We start from the raw sequence: 21,743 nt of genomic DNA, 5'->3' as shown, positions 1-21,743 counted from the left end.
CACACGCCGCTGCCCGCTTGCTATTTTCTCAGCAGTGTCACTGTACTTGATACAGGACTGCGGGACAGCAAAGATTACCCAGATGTCTAATTTAAGGCTCGGCCATATTTCTTAGGACGTTTAGGATGATCTCTAATCAAAATTAATTTTGATCAAGTGATTCCGTTATAGCTTTAGCTCTGTCAAAAAGTTATTTAACACTTGAGAGAGGAGGAAATAATCAAACCCTATTTTAGCCCCAAGTATTACTTTCATGTATTCTTGCATTATCTCAAATTCAAAAATTATCTGATGTTAGGAGCTTGAGGCAAATAACTCATCTTAGAAAGCAGGGTCACTCCCCTCATCACATTTTGCTCCATCTGTGTCAGGATTTACACATTATTCAGCATTTGGCTACTGAAAAGTGAAATATTCTGCAGATAAAATAACTAATACCAGGGTTTTTAACTTCCATTAGTCTCCACTTTTCAATTTTGCAGGCAAAGTGTGGAAGAAAAATAGACATTTTTCATTCAGTCAGTCAGTTTTTATTTTTAAAACCAATCCTGACCCTTATACAAGATATAAAATAACCGTCCACTGAAGCATACACTGAAGATAACCACCAGGAAAGCTGTAGCTCGTAATTTATCTGATCATGTATAGGTGCAATTTTCCCAGTGCTTCAAAAGTTACCAGAAGAAGCATCCTCTCTGACCAAACAGTGAGTTGCAGAATAACCTGGTAAGAAGGAAACAGACCACAGAGAACTCAGTTTGAGCAGAGCATTAACAAAGGAGCACTGTCATTGTTCTTCAAAATGAGATTTGTAAGATTATTATTAAAATAAAGCTTTGCAATAAAACATTCAGCCTATAGTTTAGTTTCTTTTGGAGACCTTCCTGCTCTGTCGCTGGTTCTATACTGTTACCAAATTTCTTAGTAATATCCGGTTGTTCTGTGGCAGACAGATCTGCATTTATCTCAAGCACATGATGGGATGTGCAGTCAGTGCTGTAGACCACAGTAATGACTAATTAGCAAACAGATCTTTTGATTATGTCCAGACGTCCAATAGTTTTCAATATCCATTTTCAATTCATTAAAACATTTCCCCCCCAAAAAACATAATCCCTCCAACCACAAATAATTTTAATAGGCTACACTAAAGTGATCTAAGGCAAGAAGGGGCTGGATCAGTCAGAATGCTATAACCACAATGCAAGTCAAAACCAGTAAAACCTAAAATACTCTTCTCCTCGCTCATGCAAGGACTGGGGCTGAGCCCAACAAAGTTTCAGGTCTAAGAGTGGCTGACTTCCTAAAGCAGGGGGGGAAGTTTGCTCTCCACCCCCCAGCTCCAAGTTCCTGCAATATCTCTCATGTCGATGCTCGTTCTGATCTGGCTAAAAAACAAATGCAGGAAATAAATAAATAAATAATATATTCCGTGCTCTGGAGTATTGCATGGTCACAGAGCAAAGGGAACTGACAGGAGGCAGATCCTCCATTTGGCTGCACATCGGCGTTGGATGAGCTTAGAGCAGTTATTGGGCCACAGCCAAAGGCCGCCCAGCTAGCACTAGCTCTGCACGGATCGATGCAAACCTGACCTTAAAAAAAAAAAAAAAAAAAAAGGTTTCCTCTGGGCAGCCCGGTTTTCTGCAGTTTTACTGAATTAAGCCAGCTTACTACGTGAGACAAGTAGCTATGGGCAGGTTCAGGGTCAGCATCTCTTTTTGCAAACTTGACTCAGTCCAGGCCATATCACCATGGCATCTCTCCAGCTACCTCAGCGCTGCAGAGCCAGGCAGCTCCAGCCTGAGCACATTTCATCTCCCTTACATCCCCCACACCGAAAGGAGGACAGAAGCTCCTCACGGGTGCAAGGCAAGTTTACACCCCGGTGTAACAACAAGGGAGACACCTCAGTAGTGACCCCAGTGTTGGCGGGGAGTCGTACCCTACAGCCAGGCCTTCATTTATAAGTGATTTTCCCTCATAACTTTGAGTTTTTTCCCCTCATCTTCCTCTCTGTGACCAGCAGCAGCCTGGGCACAGCTCGCAACGTGCCGGTTTTGTGTTAAATAGGGTGGTTGGACCAACAACCTCCCTTCGCAAACCTCCCACCCTGAGGGCAGACACCACCAGGTTGTATCGACGGACAGAGGCCAACGGGATGAGGTTCAACATGGCTAAGGGCCAGGTCCTGCACTTTGACCAGAGCAACCCCATGCAGTGCTACCGGCTTGGGGCAGAGGAAAAGGATCTGGGGATGCTGGTCAATGCTCGCCTGAACATGAGCTGTTCAGTTTTGGGCCCCTAGGTACAAGAAGGACATCGAGGTGCTGGAGTGTGTCCAGAGAAGGGCTACGAAGCTGGTGAAGGGCCTGGGACACAAGTCCTGTGAGGAGCGGCTGAGGGAACTGGGGGTGTTTGGTCTGGAGGAGGCTCAGGGCAGGCCTCATTGCTCTCTGCAACTGCCTGAAAGGAAGCTGTGGGGAGCTGGGGGTCGGCCTCTTCTCGCAGGTAACCAGTGATAGGACCAGAGGGAATGGCCTCACGTTGCGCCAGGGGAGGTTCAGGTGGGAAATGAGGAGACATTTCTTCTCAGAAAGAGCGGTCAGGTGTAGGGACGGGGTGACCGGGAGGTGGCGGTGTCACCGTCCCTGGGGGTGTTCAAGGAGAGGTTGGACGTGGTGCCTGGGGACGTGGTTCAGTGGGTGACAGTGGCGGTAGGAGGATGATTGGACCAGACGATCTTGGAGGGCTTTTCCAGCCTTTATTATTATTTAATTTATTTATTATTCTGTGATTCCGTGACTCCGCCTCAGGCCCTCCCTGACGAGGCCCCGCCTCTCCCCGCCCCGCCCCGCGCTAGCTCCGGCCCGTACCAAGTCCCGTCCCCCCCCCCCCCTCGTTCCCCCCCCCAGCCCACGGGCGCAATGGTCGGGTCGGGGCGGGCCGGGCCGGCGCTGGGCATGGACGCCTTGCTGCTGGCGGCGGCCGCCGCTCTCCTCGCCGCCCTCCTCTTCCTCGCCGCCCGCTTCCGCCGCCGGCCCGGGGCAGGTGGGTCTCGGCTCCGGGGCTTCCCCCGCTCCCCGCCCCGGGGCCTCTCCGGTTCCCTCCCCCCCCCCCGCCTCCCCGCCTTCCCCGCCCCGTTGCGGGGGGCCCGGTCCCCTTCCGGCCCTGCTCCCGCCGGGAGGGGAGGGGGGCGTCTCCATGGCGACCGTGAGGGGGGGGGAAGCGCCTCACCTCAGGCCTTCCCCTGAGGGAAGGGGGGGGGGATCTATTGGGGATCCCTGGGGATCCCCTGGGATCCCGCGGCCCCCCGAGGCTCTACCCCCGCATGGAGCCCCCCTGTAGGGAGCCCCTGCTGGCGGCTCGGCCCCGCTGCTCCCTGTAGGACCGTTGGGGGCGGCGTTGAAGTGTGTTGGGGTTCCCCCCTCAGAGCCTGGCGAGCTCCTTTTGAGACCTCTGAGGGGAAAAGGTTTCCATAGGATCCCTCCCCAGCTCGTCCTGTGGGCTGTTTTATCCCCTGGGATCTCCTGGAGCACCCTGCCAAGCGTCCAGCCAAGCGTGGAGTCAATATTCCTCTCACGCACCCGCAGGGCCTCCCGTCCTGCCTCACACCCAGCCAGCGTTACCCAGATTTTGCAGAATTTGCCCCATTCCCCAGCCAGCCCCGCGCTGTGGGGACGGGATGATGCAGCACTTCCAGGCTCCCAAACACCGCTGGTTTATGGCTGGGCGGCCTGGGGCTGTGGGGGAAGCAGGCTCTGTGCTTTTAGGGCTGGGGAAGAAGTCAGATATTTCTTCAGTAAGCTCGCCGGCACGGCTGCATTTCCAGAGGGAACGAAGAGAAACTGTTTGGCTCTGAGGACTCGTACTCAGATGTTTAGCCAGGACAGCCACTGAAGCCTTTGGTTATACACTAGCGCTAGTTCCAGAATTTGGGGTGTTTTCTGCTTGTTTCAGGTTGGTTTTGGTGTTTGGGTTCTGTCTTGGGGGGTGAGGTAGCATGGGTAGTTGTTTTTCTTTTTCTTCTTTTTTAAAGGTAAAAAACCAACAGTATAAACATAGTCATACTGCTGCAAGAGCATGTGCTGGTAAGGACTTTGTGTTAAAACCAGTTCTTACGGATTAAAAACTGAAGTTTCCAGCATATTTCTTTCACGCTGTTTCTTGTACAGACCTGCTCTAAATCTTTCGTTCTCAGCAGCATGGAAGCTGATGAAATTTCGTCTGGTTTCTGGTTACTTGGAGCTGAGCTTCTGGTAAAAGCAAGTGATGAATGTCCCAGAGAAATGAGGCTGCTGGCGATGTTTTATTTCCTCAGCTTCGCTCGTATCGTGACTTGGGCAAATCAGACTCTTTGAAGCTGGGGAGGATTTCTTCTTCTCTTCTTTTCAAGCGTATAAAATTCTAACTGAAGTGAAGGCCAAACAGTCATTTTAAATTATCTGAATTCTCAAGAAGCCTCAATGCTATTTTTGAGCAGCCTGGTTAAAATTAGCTTAGATTCAGAATAATTTGTTTTGAAGTTGCTTTTTCAGTGGCATCTTTTTGATACTTCCAAATCGGTCTTGCCTATTTTTATTGTATGGCTTATGAAAATTTGCTACCTGAATGTGTTGATTTCTATCTTTTTGAAGTTCTCCACAGAATTTCAGTTTGTGGGGGTGACTTTATTCTCCTTGCACAACAGAAATTATTTCTCAAAACCACTGGGGCCGTGGGGTATTTAAATTTTTGCAAAATTCAGCCTTAACCAGGAATTTGTTTTCCCTTTCCCATCTCTTATGTAGAAAGTGGAAGCTGCTACAGTTCTGCTGGTAAACCTGTCGTATTGCATGGAAAGGACATGAAACCAGGGAAGTTTGAGCTAGAGAACGGGTGGCAGCTTGCTCTTTCCTTGTAATGTCTGGGGCTGCACGGCGATGATGACCCTTTATGCTCTCTCTTACAGATTTGCTCTTACAAAGTGTTGTAGAACAGACTGCTTTAGCTAAAGTGGGAGGCTGATGATGGCAAGAGGTATATCCTGTAACTTTGTATTTCCTGCGAGAGGTCATTTCAAGCAGCACAGTGGTTCCAGCGCTGTCACGCCTGGGCTTGTCTGCTGAGAACAGAAAAAACGCAGCCTCGCTGCCCTTAACACACGGGTGGCGTATCTTGTTGTGACCATGCCCTGGTACGATAAGCAGCGCCGGGCAAAAATACCTCTTCAGGGACACCGAGCAGGCTTCCTTCCACCTGTTGCGTGTTGAATCCCTTTCTCATCAAATTTCGCAGGTCAGGTTAGTGCGGAGGTAAAAGGCACCGGCGCGGCGGCAGGAAGTCCGGCCGGCGGGTGAGGGTGCGGCAGGTGGAGCTCTCCCCGCTGGGCGCTGCGGGACGAGGGACATCACCAGCCAGGAGCTGTGTCTTGACGGACTGCCTCGAAACTTGCTAGCCCAGGTGTTAACGCTGGTGGACCTGCTTATCCGTTATACCTAAAGATAACGTGCTGCAAGGTTATCAAGGGCAAATGTATTTGCTCTGAGCAAGTGGAAATTTGCAAAGCTTCAGAAAGGAGCAGGTTTCTAGCTGGGGGAATGTAAAGTGAGGTCTGAAGAAGTCTGGGCTCTGAAAGGTTTCTCGGTATTCTTTGTAATGAACGTGCTTCACATCCAGTTTAGGAAAGAGTTCTGCTTTCAGAGCAGGGTTCTGCTCTGTTTCTCTTTGAGAAAGAGCTCCGATAGCGTGACCACGGTCTCGCAGCTGCTGCTGTGCACTGACTGACAAGTGGCATGAAATAATCAGCTACAGCCTCTGCTCTGTGCTGATGTTTCTCAAAAAGCAGAGCTCCTCTCAGCACGGCAGCGAGCCTCTGTCCCCTGGAAGGAGGTGTTCCCTGCTTTTGGAAAGGCTGAGTCACAGAGCGGAGAGCCTAAAGCTTAGAACAAAAGCTGAAACGAGCTTTGAAGCCCCGTCCATTTTTCCAGACGTCTGTTGAATTTTCTTGTTTGTTTGTAATGCCCGTTAATTGTGGGCTTTATCTAATTAATTTCGACTGGCCTGCCATTCTGCAAACCGTCAAGCAGCTCCTGGATCGGCTTGCCTGACCTATATAGCGCCGGTCATTGAGTTTCACTGGGGTGGCTCTGTATCAAGCCTGCTCAGCTCTTGGGTGACTAATGGCTGCGTGAACCGGCTAGCCTGGGGTGCCACTCGGTCTGCGACCTCTGCAGCTACAGGAAAACGAAGAGCGAGGTGTCTCCAGATAATCGCGGCGGCCCAACCGCTCCCTGCGCTGCGGGAGTAGGGGGAAAAACATCAGGGTCTGACCTGCCAGGAGGTTATTCATGACCTCAAATGTGACGGTTCTGAGAATATGAACAGGAGGGTTTTTGAGAGTATTCTCTGTGCTGTTTGAAACCGCCAGTCACACCCTCTGTGTGCAGCCCTAGTCATCTGTGATGCTTCCAGAGCAGAGGCAGGGGGAGAGGGAGCACGTCCAGCCTTCTAGGTGCTGGGAGGACCGGAGCCACGTGGACACGTTGGCCCCTGGAGAACCGGACGGGTACACGCATGTTACACGTAGATAATGCTTTTTTTCTTCCTCCTCGTGAAGGGTGGGAAGAAATGCCAGGACTAACCTTCGTGTTTTTCAGGTGATTGTGCGGGTGAATGCTTTGCAAACAGAAGCTGTAGGCAGGAGGGGAAAAAAAGATGTAGTAAAGCACACCTTTTTCTACTAAATGACGGTTTGTGGTGCATAGGTGTCTTCTGCTGTTTGTCTGAGTGCTCTGGAGGGCTAAAAAGATAAGTATTGTCCAACAACTGCCTTGTAGATCTCTCTACTCTATGGGTCAGCTTTGGTGACTGGTTTCTGGTTTGGTTTTTAACTATCTTCTGAGCCCTGTTAACACTGGTCAACTGTGAGAAATTGTCAGGTCACCTGGAGAGAATTAAATTGAGGAAACAGATAGCTTTGTTCACATGCTCTTCTCTGTGAGGGGTAAACACCTCAGCTTGAAATGACCGCGTGGCTTATAAATAGGTTCCTCCCTTACAAAATGCTCAATGGCCTCTGTTTCACAGGATGATGGGAACGCAAACCAAGCCCCAGAATGAGTGAGCGTTAAACCTTCGCAGCTGGTGCGCTGTGCAGGACCACCTTTGGCAGTTACTAGCATAGAAACTGAAGCTTTCAGGTGAAAGGATGCTGAGGTTTGAATGGCAGGGCATCTCAAGGATGCATTAAGAGAAATATTGCGTGTGTATAAGAGGTTCTTTTTGCAGACTAAGAGAATTTCTGGCACTTTAGTAATGTCCCAAGTAAGCAGGCTGCTGTTCTGCAGCGTAATGCTTCCCTCCCTGCTGAACAGCGTTCAGAATAATCATTAGCATGCCACAAATAAGCCTGGGCAAGTCTTGAAGCAAAACGATTTGATCCCTGGAGCCTATGCGCTGTAATTTATTACGGACCCGGTTTGGTCGACAGACAGAAGGAGGGGATGGGAACGGGAGGGTGACAGCAGTGTGACAGCGCAGTGACTCAATTCCAGATGTCACGGTGCTGCAGTTAGTGCTGAGCGCTTGCTGGGGGACTGCTCGCAGCATGGTTGCAGCAATCCTGAACTCTGCTGATGGCTTTGCTGGCCAAATGCTTCCCCCGAGTGCTCTGCTTTGCAGCCTGTGCTGAGCTCGGGGCTGCTGCAGCTGTGTTGTTATCAGCACCGCCGTCTGCTGCTTTGAAGCTGGTTGAGATACCCTGAGACGAGCTGCAAGCGCACCTTTGATCGTCATGCAGATGCAGTCATAATGAATGTTATTTTCTGATCGCAGATATGCTGATAGTAGGGTGTTGGTTTTTTTTAGGAAGGCATTGTTTGGATCAGCGGATGCTGGAGACTTGGCTGAGCGTGGAGAGCATTTTGTGCTCCTGCTGGGACATCACAGAATCCAGCCAAGCACAAAAATGTGTCCCGGGTTTAAGTAAATGTTCTGCAGCTTTCGGAGACTGTTTGAATGCTGAGCTGAATGAAGGCCCTAGTGGTTAATTCTTTGCAGGACCAAGCAAGTAACAGCATACACAAATATCAGTTGCTCTTATCGACGGGATATGCAAAGCGGGTATCGAGGATGGTGATGTTTTATCACCATCAGATCGTTTTGGCATCAGTACCGTAGTGGATAGCAGTGGGATCGTGGAGGTCTCAAAAAGAACCTGTGGGGTTCTGCAGCGAGCCCATGGGTCGGTCACTTGCTCTCTTGCTGTCCCCCAGCTGTTCCTCGCTTGTCAGATCTCAATTAACAACAAGAATATGCAGAGGGGGTGGCAGCAGGAGCTGCAGGGACCTTTGGAGCTCTGGACCGATTTCTGCTCGCGCTCACTTTCCACACGTGGATTTGTTGGAGATGTTAGATAAGTGTGGTAGGATGAAGATTCCCCGTGTCTTCGGCTATGTGTGCCTCTAATTTGTGGTTCTTGCTTGCTGTTCAGGTTTAGTTTCGGGTATGCTGATTTACATATTCCATAGTGAAACAAGTATGCAGCCAGGCTTGAATTCAGATGAATCTACTGCTATGTGGCACAAATGCAAAATAAAAAAAATAAAAATCTGAATACTGTAGAAGGGAAGAGAAGTACTTCTGGGTCCTGCCTTTTGTAAGTCAGAAATGACTGCCAGGCTCACCACGTAAAGGGAAATATTTTCAGGTGGAAGGGAGAAACAGATTATTTGGATCAAATATAGGAATTTATTGAACAATTTGGGTAAGGATTTTTTATTTTTTTTTGAGGATGTGGTCTGACAAACATTAGCAGCACATAGCTGTAGTATTTTCTTTAGTGGTCAGTACAGTGGTGCAAAACTGACTGGTATCGGTGCATGATTCTTCTTAGTCACAGGAAAGCAACTTGCAGGTATCTCCTGCCTCTCAGGAACAAAACCACGAGAGTGGAGAGACTTTCTGTCATTTAGAAAACAGCACTTAGTAAATAGTATTAAAGAAATAAATAAAAATAGTATCTAATAGTACAATTAGAAAATAGTACTTCTGATTGCCAGAGTTGACTGGCGAAAGGGCAGCTGTAGCAAGCCGAGGTGACAGCGCTCTCACCGATTTGGTTTCCCTCTTGCAGCTGATGAGGAACCCCAGCAAAATGCGGCGGCGACGGCAGTGGCCAGACCTCGGCCCCACGTCGAGGAGCGGGGAGACGGGATGCCGAGGCGCCGGAGGAACATGGGGAACCGGCTGCTGGCCCAGAGGAGAGCACAGCAGGCGGAAGAGTGGGCGGAAGGTAAAGTTTGGTTCAGTTCGTCTTCCAGCCATCGACATGGACCTGAGCAGCAGATGTTGGGCTGCAGTTGGCTCCTGAAGAAAAATCTTCGTTTTAGCAGCTTGGGAATCGTTTGCAGCTTGACTGTGATCTGTTTGGCTTTCTAATTTTGTTACTTGCTTACTAGAAACTGCTTTTGTATCTCCTCAGAGCCATGCAGGTTAAATTTGGGTAACTAAAATCATCACCTTGCACTAAAATATCAAGCAGTAGCAAAGTATTGCTATCGTGCAAGGTGGTGGGGAGCATTAATTCCCCACTGACCTCTGCAAAATCTGGAGTTTGCTTTCTGAGAAGCCATCCAGTTGGTGACAAGAACCGAGCCTGCTTAGCTGGGATCACCCCAGACTGCAGCATTTTGTCTCGCTGCCAGCAGATTGTTGACAGCGAGTCCTCTGTTCCTGTACAGGACCTACAGTTAATAGCTGTATTTTTAGCGTGGTCGTAGAGAAGAAAATGGTAATAAATAACACCTTTCTGTACCCCGCAAGTCCCACTCACTCTTCCCGTGAAAATTCACCCATTATCTCTGTTACTCTTCGGAGACGTTATCACCATGACTCCTCTCGCTCTCAGGTTGTGGGTGAAGCGCTCAGGGTTTCCACTCAGGTGTAGGTAAAAGTGGACCTTGCTTCGCTCGCACTTGCAGTGGAGATCAGGGTGATGGTTTTGGCCTGCGCTGGGTGGGAAACGCTGAGCACACATTCGCGTGAGGCCATGATTAGGAGATAATTGCGCTTTCCCCCCCCCGGCTTTTCTTGTCTTGCAGTTGAGAGAAGCTCATTTTCCGCTCACGTTGGCAGGTAAACGTGCTCTCCGAGCCGGTCGTGTCCAACGGTTGCACAAATGGAAAATTGACAGGCCTGAACTTTTCAACTTTGCTTCTCTCTTTTCATGTGATAACGTCCTGCGAGGAAAATGAAATCAAAAAAAGCTTTCCCCTTAAACTCCAGGCATCAAAAGTTTCAATGCCAAAGGCCGACAGTGAAGCTGTGAAAGGAAAAGGCTTATCTTGCTTTATCACCATAGCTGTAAAAGAGTCTGTGTCATTGGGCTTTATAAATAATTCTTTCACAGCTTCACTGTACATCAGATGCAAGTGCTACAGCTCTTGCATGAAGTTTTGAGATGACATTTCTGTTTATTTTTATTTTTTTTAAATTTAAACAACTTCTTGTTCTTTTGTTCTAACTTCTGCATGGTTTCTGTGCTTTTTTTTCCCCGTTCATATGCTGGGATGGTTTCTCCCAGTGCCATAGCACCGGTGCACAGCAGTAACACCAAAGCCTTTGGGCAGTGAGCACAGACATCAGCAGGAGAGCTGCGGAGAGAAGCTCCTGTCCCTCATCCTGCCCTGAGGTGCAGAATGGCTCGTGGCAGCATTATTTGGGATTATCTCCCTCCGATACAGATCGACTGGGTCTGCTACACGGCCGTTAGCCTGGGCATGAGCTGCCTGTATTAGTGTAGAGTTTTTGTGGTTTTTTTTTTTCACCTAAGGAAGGATGAATTACATGTTTTGAAGCCCACTCTGTGGGTGTGTGGCAGGGGCCTGGGATAACTTCCAGATTTGTTTCCTCCAGGCAGGGGCCACATGCGTTTTCGCTGTGTCACTGCCACGTGGAGCAGTTTTGTCTACTGCCTCCACTTACCCTGCTGAAACAGTGAGTTGTCCCAACAACTCACAGAGTGTTCTGTGTGTAACAAAAATCAGTTGGCTCACATGAGAAGAGAGCTCGGGGTGCCTGCAGTGGTTTTCAGTCACAGACAGCATGGGCCCAGCTGGGGCACTCGAAGTTATTTGGCAGAGCTGAGAATGAGCCCGCCTGGTTTCGTCAGCCCTGCCTTCTAAATGTGCTTCAGAAGGCTTCCAGGCATCTGCAGCTGGAGAGGATTTTTTTTCTTTCACTGTCAAATTATTTCTTAATTTGTTACAGCAATTTTATTAATACATTTCTGATCCCTGTGTGGGATTTCCAACCCGAGCCTGTGTTTAGCGTTGAGCAAAGCTGCGTGATCCTGCTCTGTGCCATCCTGATGTGTGCCCTAGGTCAGCGCAGGCGTAACGCCGCCGCTTCCCTGCAAGATTCCTGGCACAGACCTCGGGAAGGGCGTGAGGATCCCCAGGCCATATCCGTGTTGCTGCCACAGCCGTAAAGCGCTGTCAGGTGGGAGCTGCTGCTACCACCAGAGCACTCTGCTGGCCAGGAGCCCGTTCTGCTGACTCTAGGAAACATCTCAAAGCAACTCGTGCAGGCTTTGGAGTTGTGGTTAGGGTGAGGGTTCTCTATTTTTCCAGCTAACAATCAGATTTCAATTCCAGAACAAGCCTAAGCTTTGGGGGTACAAAAACTAGCAGTTTCTGCTGCCTGTGCTAAGTTGCGGCAGAACTGAAATCTCTCTTGAAATAATGAGGCAGGGGGAACAAAAACTGGCAGCAGGAGCAGAACCTCAGAAACTTTTAATTGTCCCGTCTGTAGTCGAAATCTTATTTACTTGCAATTCTGGGTAAGGAGGAGTCATTTAAAACGAACAAGGATAGCAAATGATGGTTTTGAATATTCAAATCTCTACCCATTGCGAGCGGAGCTAAATCAGGTTGTAATTTCTTCCTGTAGCTTGGGTGGGGTAAGGCACCTAAATGACTTGCAGGTTGGTAGAGACAGAAAAAGCAGAGGGGGAAGCACTAAAAGCCTTGACTTTCCTACCAGACCTGCAGCCCACGCCTCGTGTGGGCTCCTTATTCACGGCTTCCACGTGGGCTGCGCTGCACCGTGGGGGCAGCCCGCTCGCCGGGTGCCCACGCTGGCTCGGTTTGGCTGAGTAATGTTTTTCAGTGGTTAGCAGAGGACCCGATAAGGTCACCTCTTGTGAGAATACCAGCGTCTATTAATACCGGCCCATGACCACAGATTGATGGGGAGATGTTTGTAACTGGTGACAAAGTAATTCTCAAAATGACTTGAGACCCCCTGAGCTGGGTTCCGCCGACGCGACTTGCAGGCAGGCTTAGGAAGGTGGGTTTGGCTGGCTTAGAAAGATGATTTTGGCTGGTTTGTGGCGCCCAGCTTCGTTCTAGTCATCACACTGCTGTCTTTCCTGCACCCTGGGGCAGTCTTGGAGACTGCCGTACAGATCTGCGTGCCTCAGAGGACGTCTGCCCTGCTACAACGTGCCTCTCTGCCTTTCCCTTTGCAGCCTGAGTCTGGAAGGAGAGCGGTCGGTGCTGGAGTTGTGTGTTCCTGTGGTTAGCTCGCCTCTGATATCCCAGCTAGCAGGCTTGGTTAGCTCTGGTGCGGCTTAATTTAAATTGAACCCAGACAGAAGTGGCTTTGTGGGGTTAACTACAGCAGAGACAAAAATAAACTTACTGCGAGGCATAAAAGGGGGGTGGATTTCAGGCATTAATCATTTAGGGCAGGAGAGGCCGAGCTAGGGAGGGAAAGGGGATAAATTGGAGTCAGGTTGGGGATTGTTTGTGGCAGGCAGCAGCGAAAATAAATAGCAGGAGCCATTTATCCCATCTATTTGTTGCCTGACCCTTGTCTCTGGCTCTTGGTTTTGCGTGGCTGATGTTCTGCGTGCATCCACTCGGACTCTAATCGCCTTTGGTGCACGCAGGGGCGTTTTGTCAACAGCTTTTATTTGGTTGCTGTTTATGTGCAGCGAAAGCGGTCGTCTGGTTCTGGAGCTGAGCTGGCACTTCCAAAGCTGCTCGTGGTGCCTTGAAGGCTGCAAGGAGCTCAGAGGTGACGGAGGAACCTGCCTTGGTGCTGCTTTTTACTTCTTGGAGCAGAAAGTTCCCTGGAGTAAAGGCTTTAGGGCTGCAGTTTCCTATCAGGCCATAAGAAACTTGCAGGGATGAACTTCTAACAGCAGCTGTGGTTGGATCGCCTTGATCCTTCCGTGGTAAAAATAACGAGGAGGATGATCCGATGCAAATGCCTTTGCTTGAGGGACTGTTAAACATTATTTCTGACAGCGACTTTGTATAGACACGTAGTGAGAAAACCTGCCTGTCTCAGCGCATGGTACAAAGAGTTTGTGGAGAGACAGAGGCGTGCCCGGGCAAATTGCTTCTCCCAAGGGCTGTTAGTCAGCCAGCAAGGGGGGCACGGGTTTTCCAGTCCTGGTTTTCTGTCACTTGGAGTGGTGTCGTCGGTGAAAACCGGCTGCTGACGCCCGTGGAGGGGCCGGTTGGGGTGGGAGGAGAGGAACGTGGGCTGAAAAGTGTCACCGCTCCATGATTTAGGGCAGTTATAAAGAAAGGCTGCTTTAAGAAGTGATAGCGATCTCCAAACCACCAAGCAGAGCAAAGACCACTGGGCATCCTCTGGGTGGAAGGCTTCGGTGGCTGTCAGCAGCGAGGCTGAGCTTGGTGGAGAGAGAAACGAGAAGAAAGAAACAGAAAGAGAAGGATGTGCCCGAGCTGTCTGCCACGGTTCCAAGGACAAGGGTTTGGTTTTTGGAAGGCGCTCACCTTCACACCCCACAAACTTAGCCGATTTGGCTGATTTTAGCTGATTTTAGCTGATTTGGTCAGTTCTTTCCCGTGTTGCAAAATTAAAATAAAATAAATGGGATTTTGTGTGCATTATTATGTTTCAAATATGTATTTTAAAACAAAGTAGGGACTGCACCAAAGGAATAATCTGGTTTAATCAACAACTTTTATTCCTAACTGAAGTAAACTACAGACTGTCTGCTTTTGGCAGCCCTGTGACTCGTAAATGTTAAATTTCCCTACATCTGCATGCCTTTTCAGGCCTGTACATCAGAGCACAGGTATAGGAACACCCAGCACAGTGAATGTCGGGTTAAATTTAATGACTTTACTTGCACAGAACTGATAATGTTAAAGCCAACAGCTTTTGATAGCCCCATCGTAGCCTCTAGCTTGTAAAATAAGAAAAAAATAAATAAGGAAAAGCCGTTTGTTCCAACATAAATTAAATTGTAAGGTCCTCTTGTCTTCTGCTTGGCAAAAGTTGGGCATCAGTATCACATGTTTTACTTTAAAAGTATTAATGGCTATTGAGAAATAAATCACAAAATTGGAAAGAAGAAGTCTTTAGAAGCTTAAAATACGTAGTAATTGGCCCTGTTACAATGCCTATTACTGCTTTTCTTAGCATCTAAATCCAGCATTCAAATCTTACGTCTGAAAAGATCTTACATGAATGTTTTGTGCTGGTTTGGGGGGGGAAATAATATTAAAAATAAATTATAATCTTTACATCCACTTAGTAGTGGATGGTGTACATAAGAATGTGTCTGTGCTGGAATCTGCCAGAATAGGAAAAAAAAAAACTGCTGCTTAATTTCATGTCATATTGCGTCTCCCCATATTCTGGCTAAAAGATCGGGAAGTTTTATAAAGTTGTAAACGTTGCTGTGGTCCCATGGTGTTCCTGCGAAACAGCTGGTACTAGAACTATATTAATAGACATAACTGAAATAATTTTAGTGCTTAATCAGTAGAAAACCTTTCTAGTACAGTTAAACTTTGACTACTGATACCCTCACTTGTAAATCAGAAGTTAATTTTGACTTGCTCCTACTCATATAGAAAGACTCGGTGCTATCAAAGTATCCACAGCGTGTTTCTGCCCTTGAGACATCTCGAGTGCAGATGGCGTGTAGAAGCTGTAGGTGTGTGGTTTCTCAGTTATGCCATATGGCTTGATTTAAGAAAGAACTTGAAGTCACTTGTTCTGCTCGGAGGGGCTAACGTCCTTTGTTTACTCTCCTTTTTCTGGCCTAAGCACAGGCTGATTTTTGTGGCTTCAGATTAAGAAGCGGATGTTTCATTTGGTTCCTGAGCTGGACAGCCACTAGAATTAAAAAATAAAGTTATCGCTGTCCCACTGCAGCGCTGCGCTGCTCGGGAATGCCCACACCTTTCCATATGGCTGCCTGATTCCCTTCTAGTAGCTGGTGTCGTACATCTATTCGATCTTTACAGCACGCATATGTCTTCTGTCCTCAAGATGAACCATTTGTTTTGCCTGGCATCTCCCCCCCCTTTTTCCTATTCTGTTTTTTTTTAGGTGTTGTGTAAATAGTAAATCAAGCAGCTAGCTGTGCACAAAGAGCTTTGTGTGAGTAGCAACATCCTTTCTGGTGGAAAACTTCCAAAACTAAAGAGGAGGCAAGATGGGATTTTTGATATCGATGTCAAGGGCAACCAAAATATATGATGGGGGTTATTTCATTTGGAGTTTTTGCATATCCTGTACACGGTAGCTGGTAAATTCCTGTCCTGATAGAGAACATCAGCACTCCAGTACACTTTCTTTTTTAATGATATTTGGAAGTATTTTTAAAAAGGACTCTAAATTTCAAGAGTTTCAGACATCTGTTTTGACTGTTAACTCTCTTTCTTGTTGTCCTGCCTCTTATGTCCAAAGCATTCAGGAGAAACTAAGGAAAAACTCGTGGGTTTTGCTCAGCTAGCCACCAGTTTGTGTAAATCAGGATGCGGTGGTGGTGTGAAAGCGGCACCGTAAGTCAGACCTTTGCTGCTTTGTCTCAGAGCTGGGAGCTGCTGGGAATGCTCCGCAAGCTCTGGAAATGTAGAAATAGTTGCACTGAACTCTCCAGAGGTGGTCCAGAGCATCTTGAGACCCTGATGGCAGGTGTCTCCTCGTGTCACACGCGAGCAGTTCGGGTGAAGAGGGTTCTGTGTGCCTTGAGGTCTGGTGTTCTTTACCTGACTGATAAAGAATTGGGAACAGGTCCCTGCTGAAAAACTGCTTGTGTCAAATGCGGAGCGCTAAACTTCTGTCCCTTTCCTGCCACAGACCCACGTACGTCCCGGAGCTGCCACGTTTTAAGCCATCAGATGAGCTGCACAGGGCACCACAGAAAATCACCCTTCAAACAAAATAATTTTTAGCTTCAGCAGTATGATGATGTCTGATGTTACGCTTCCTGAGCGAGTACAGCGGCAGGCTGGTCAGCCCCACTGCTGTGGGTGGCAAGCTGCTCTCATAACACGTGAGGACAATTAATGCAACAGGCCTCGCATCACAGCTGAAGCACACGAAGTACCGCGGACTGACCCCTCTCAGGTCTGCTATTGTTAGCAGCTAAGAGTGTAAAAAAGTGGCTGTAGCTAAATCGATAACTTCTTTCTGGTTTTGGATGCTTTGTGCAGCGGCCACCCTGCTTTTTTTTGGTGCAGCTGTTCTGCTGTAATAACTAATTGATTCAGCAAGCCCTTGTGCCAAGAGCTTATACCCTTGTCAGCGTGTTTGGGTTTATTTAGCACGTGTTAATTGCACCCAGGTTTAGCACGTTGTTGACCTTTTCATGTCGGACTGAATCATCGGCTGCGTCTGCATCGCTGCCTCTTGGCTTTTGGTCGATGCGATCCCATCCACTAGAAAAAAAATTAGGAGGAAGAGGAAAGCAAATGTTACTGAACAAAGGCATACTTGATCCAGGACTGGAAAAGTGCCTCGCTACGCTTCTGCCTGACCTCTGGCTCAGGTATTTTTAATGTAGATGAAATCTGAGAAGCACTCAGAGCTTTGGGTTGAATAGTATCGTAGATAGCATTTTATATTTGTGATGTTTTCCAGCAGTAATGCTGTAAAGAAGAACACCTGCATTAAACTGTGAATTAGGAGTACTGCCTGCTAATGCTGGGTTGTGCTCTCGTTGTGTTTGGAACTCCCCTTGGCCTAGTATTAAAAAAAAAAAATGAAGTTCTTTTAAGGTTCAGCAAAATCATAGAAGCAACTGTGTTGACTCTGAGTGTCCCTGTTGCACTCGGTTATGGTGGAGGAAGGGGGAACCCTTTTGATCATCTCAGAAATCAGATACCAGCGTTCCTCTGAAGCCCAAGCTAGCGAGCCTGCCTCGTATTAACTTCCATATCCTGAAAACAGCTAAATTACTTGAGAGCCACCTACACAGCTCTCAATTACACTTGTTTCTGTTGATGTGTCTCGGTGGCTTAACCATAGCGCCATGCTGTGTATTGGAATTAGTAAAACAAAAGTGTTTCAAACCTAATTCTGCATATAAAACGAAGGGTGAGTGTTGTTCGTATGCTTCTTTAATAGCAATTTCTCTTGGTTCCTTAAAAAGGAGGGGGGAAAAAAAAGGGACTGTGGTCTGTGGAGGGAGAATATCAGCTGTGTGGGGTTTGATAAAGAGTGGATGATCTCTCTTTGAATGCTGCGATCAGTCTGCAGTACTCCTGTGGAAGAATCAAGGACTCATTTACACTAGTGAATAACGTGGCCAAATGCTCGCTAAATATTTGGGGGGGGGGGCGGTGAGGGAAGGAAATGACTTTTTAAAGCTCTTTAGCCTTGGTTAGCCCCAAGGTGAGCAGGAACATAACGCATTTGCTCACCGTTTGAGCACGACGCTTTCATATCCCACAGCTGCAGAAATCCTCTTTATGAACAACCACTCGTCATACAACGGTGAGCTATTTGTGTATAATTTTGTTGCAGTCAAGCCCAAAATTTGCGCTGCAGGGTTGTTTTCCCTCCTCCTGTAAATGTTAGTTATGCCAAGCTACAACCAGTGGATGAGTGGCATGTCCTGAAATCCCCTTTTTGGATGGATGAGTTGTGCTGAGCTGAGGGAAGATCTCTGGAGCTGGGTGAGGAGCAGTAAAGATGCGCTAACAGTTGTCCGTATGTAAGGGAAAGTTTATCTTGTAATTGTGGAAAGCAGGAAACGTTTGTAGAAGTCTTCCTTCAAAATATCAAGTACATTTTTACCTCTGGCTTGAGTGAGTGTTGCCTTGTTATTTCTGACTTTGTGGCTTTGGCAGTTCTGTGTGAATTTCTTTTGCCTTTTTCCATCTAATAGGTCTTGTCTGAAATACATGTGTGTCTCCTTTCCATCTGCTGCTGCTTTCCTAGGAAGCAGTGAAGTTTCTTGAACGGGCTTTTCACAGACGATCTAATTGTTATTGTTTGCCCTTTAACACCATCTTGCAGAGGAAGACGATGCTGAGGACGTGCCAGAACTTCAGGTATCTGGGAAAATTGGAGCAAAGAAGCAGAGGAAATTAGAAGAGAAACAAGCCAGGAAAGCACAGAGAGAGGTAAGCATTTCCTGCCACGTATAAAGCCCAGAGCAGAGCCTGAATCGTGATGCTTGATTAAGAACTGGTACTAACAGATACCCAGGAGAGACAAAGGCAGCATGATCACTACAACTGTTACGGTTTTGTTTTAAAAACATAAATGGAGCTTTTTATGTCACATCTCAAGGCTGTCACTCGCTGGCTTGCTACTAGGTTCTCTGGAATTCTCATGGGGAGGAGAAAGGAGTTACTCCTGGATGCTCTTTACTGCCTGTTTGCACTGGCTTGCAGCTTAATGTCAGTGCTGTCTGCCCTTAAGGGGAAAAAAAAAAAAACAGCTCTCAAGCCCACGTAGCATTGTTGTAAGACTGGGTCTGCGATCAAAGCCGTGGGCAGTTGTGAGTAGTGGTTCATGTGCTCTCTTAGTGGGAGGACTCTCTACAAGTTTATCCACGTTTGCTGTTCTGTTGGAGGGTGGGGAGATGAAAAGCAGACCCTGTAATCTGCTGAAATCTATGGTGCTGTCAGTTTTTGCTTGAAATTTGGCCGTTAAACAGAGGCAAAGTGTACGTAGCAAGCACACGAACTTTTCGGTTGCTTGTTCTTAAATGTAAAGTGTGTAAAACTACTCATTTAAATACTTTTGCATTTCTTTTTTCAATTTTGCCCACCACGTTGCTGTTAATTCCAGGGAGGCAACAGGTTTTCTGAAACTTACTTTCTGCGGTGTGCTTGTGGATGGCTGCAAGTTCGCATTCATTTCTTCCAGTTTTTCTACTTGTTCTTTTACAAACTCGGTATTGTTCTGTAAGGGGGAACGTGGGGTTGCAAGAAGGGGGAACAGCCCTGAAACAGCCATTGCATAACTGAAGGTGAAGTGCACAATGGACTTAATGCATCTTTTTTTAAAAAAAATAAAAGTGTTTATGACTACGTTTCTAATATGTAGAGGGTCCAAACAAAGCCAGTGAGATCCATGCTGAGAATTTTAGAGTAACCTGAAGTTTAAATGCCATTTCTCCTTTACACCGGTGTGTTCTGTAGGTAGGGTGGTTGGTAATAAACAAACTAGATTGTTATATAAGCTTCCATTACGATCCTTTTCTCACTCATTCTGTGCTAACCATTTTGTCATTACTTTCCGTATTCATTCTGTTTAATTACCCTCTTTTTTTGTGGAAAATTTGAGCAAAGTTGAATGAAGCTAGTTAAGCATCAGTTGGTAGAGTGAGGAATTTTTTTTTTTCATTTTAGAATGTGCTGATTTTTATTTTCCCGTGTAGACAAATAAATTCCTTGGTTAGGTCTTTTTTGCTGAAACATTCAAAGCCACAAATCCTCCATTTCAATGTCTTCTGCTTGTTCTCTTAACGTATTTTCAAATTTAAGTATACTGAATAGGCTAAAAACAACTTAAAAAAATCTCTAAAAAAAGACCCTAAGCACTTTTTAAAAAAAAAAAAAACACCTGTCTTTGCTAGGTTTGGTTTAAAATAATAGTAAAATGATTTCAAGACATCTTCTTTCAGGGATTCTCCCAGGTTAATGATAAAAGTTTGAATGTATTTGGTTTTATAGATTATCCCACTCTCCTTTTTTTCTTCACCTTACAGTCTATTGTAACTAAATTTTAAGGGAAAAGTCGTGTCATTCCCTCATATCTCTATACAAATAATTTCATATGCATGTACCCAGCTTGAAAATGCTTATTGAGAAGCAGATAATGTAAGGGTAATTTTAAAACTTATACAATATTAAGTATTTTGAAGGTCTAGGGGGAAAAGAAGTTAAATCATAATTACTTGTTTTATTAGTTTTTTTAATTCTGGAAGATACATACAGGAAGATAGTGAGAAAACTCCCCATGGTCTCACAATATGAAATTACAAAATCTATATTCAGGAGGATTAAAGCTTCTCTTGCATAACGCTACTTTTTTTTTTTAAGGCTGAAGAAGCAGAGCGAGAGGAACGGAAAAAACTTGAGTCAAAGAGAGAGGAGGAAAGGCGGAAAGAAGAGGAGAGAATACGTCTCGAGGAAGAGCGACAGGTGGGATTGGTTGTATTTATAGATGGAAATTCTAACCAAGTTGGTCTTTGAGATTGCTTCTCTGTAAATTCTCTAATCAGAATTCCCTTTGGTTTTCAATACTATTGCATACATCTTTTATTAGTTTTTTTTATTATTGCTCCGTTTTATATGAATTGCAGTAATGCTCGGTGAGTTCAGCTGTTAGGTCCTAGCGTTGCTCCGCCAGGTGCTTGGCAGAAGTGAAAGCCCCCGCTCCAAACACCAGTACACACGTGTAGCAGCGAGGACTCGCCCGCAGTCGAGGCTAGGGCAAAATGAAACCCGTTCTCCTGGCAGTGGATCCAGCAGCCTGCCTGCTGCAGCTGTATGCCATAGCGGCAGATTCGGTGGTCAACGTGTTACGTTGACAAACATAGCTGTTAAAATCGGCTGTTGGTCTGTCTGGGATCTGTCTCAGGGCGAATATATGAAGAAAGGAGTTGCATCAAACTGCAGGAGAAGTTCCGGGGGTGCCAGCTTGGTGACTGATAGAAGCGTGGGTATCAGAATCGTAGAATAGCACAGGTAGGAGGGGACCTCTGGAGGTGTTGTGGTCTGTCCTCCTGCTCCAGTGATGTCCAGTCACAGCAGGTCGCTCAGAACCTTGTCCAGCCAAGCTTTGAATGCCTCCACGGATGGAGGTTTCTCAAGCATGCAGGGCCCCGCTTGCAGTATTTGATTACACCCGTGATAAAGTTTCTCATGTTGCAACTTGTGCCAGTTGCTGATGCTCGTTAGCTCTGCCTGCCTGACAGCTGTAACCAGCAGGGCAGAAAGCGAAAGACGCTAGCAACCGATTTTGCAACTGTCATGTAAAATTATACAATTTTATTCTAATTAAACACATTTGCATGCACTTCACAATTAAAGATTTCTAAGCTGTGCGTATGTCAAGGTGTGTGTTAGCAGGAGTGACCCAGAAAAACAGATCCTGTGCGACTGAAGTACTTTTGTTAAATATCTTCATCAGTGGGGGTGGCAAACCTGTTTCAAAGCTGCTTTGTGTATTCTAGGCATCAGTGCTACTGGCTGAGAACTAGGAAGGAGCTTTGTGCTCCTTGCTGCTTGAGCAAGTTGTGTGGTAGCTCTGCAGAGCGCTTCTGGAGGCGAGGACCAAGGTGTTCTGTGCCGAATAATTGCTGTCCCAGGGGAGTAGGGCCGCCAGCTTTCAGTGTGAATTCTCCATGATACTTACATGTGAATGGAGATCTGTCTGTGCTGTGTTGTGAGCAGATTTATTTTAACTTGTTCTAAGCAGGAATTGTATAAGTGGGGTGGGTTGTTGATAACATTTTAAAAGAAGAA

At 46.8% G+C, this 21,743-nt stretch overlaps 1 protein-coding gene across 1 annotated transcript in view; it reads left to right on the top strand.

Annotated features, from left to right (window-relative positions):
• The first annotated feature begins 2,892 nt into the window (after nt 1-2,892).
• Nucleotides 2,893-21,743, top strand: part of DDRGK1 (DDRGK domain containing 1) — a 38,865-nt gene continuing 20,014 nt past the window's right edge. The window contains exons 1-4 of the mRNA XM_083835787.1: nt 2,893-3,051; nt 9,116-9,274; nt 18,280-18,386; nt 20,316-20,417. Of these exons, the coding sequence (XP_083691913.1) occupies nt 2,928-3,051; nt 9,116-9,274; nt 18,280-18,386; nt 20,316-20,417 (492 nt within the window). The 5' untranslated portion in view covers nt 2,893-2,927. The remainder of the gene's footprint in view (nt 3,052-9,115; nt 9,275-18,279; nt 18,387-20,315; nt 20,418-21,743) is intronic.

This window comes from Anser anser (assembly GCF_964211835.1).
Source record: "Anser anser genome assembly, chromosome: 4".
Taxonomy (NCBI): Eukaryota; Metazoa; Chordata; class Aves; order Anseriformes; family Anatidae; genus Anser; species Anser anser.
The sequence above is the reverse complement of the archived record's forward strand: the minus strand, read 5'-3'. Positions and strand labels throughout refer to the sequence as shown.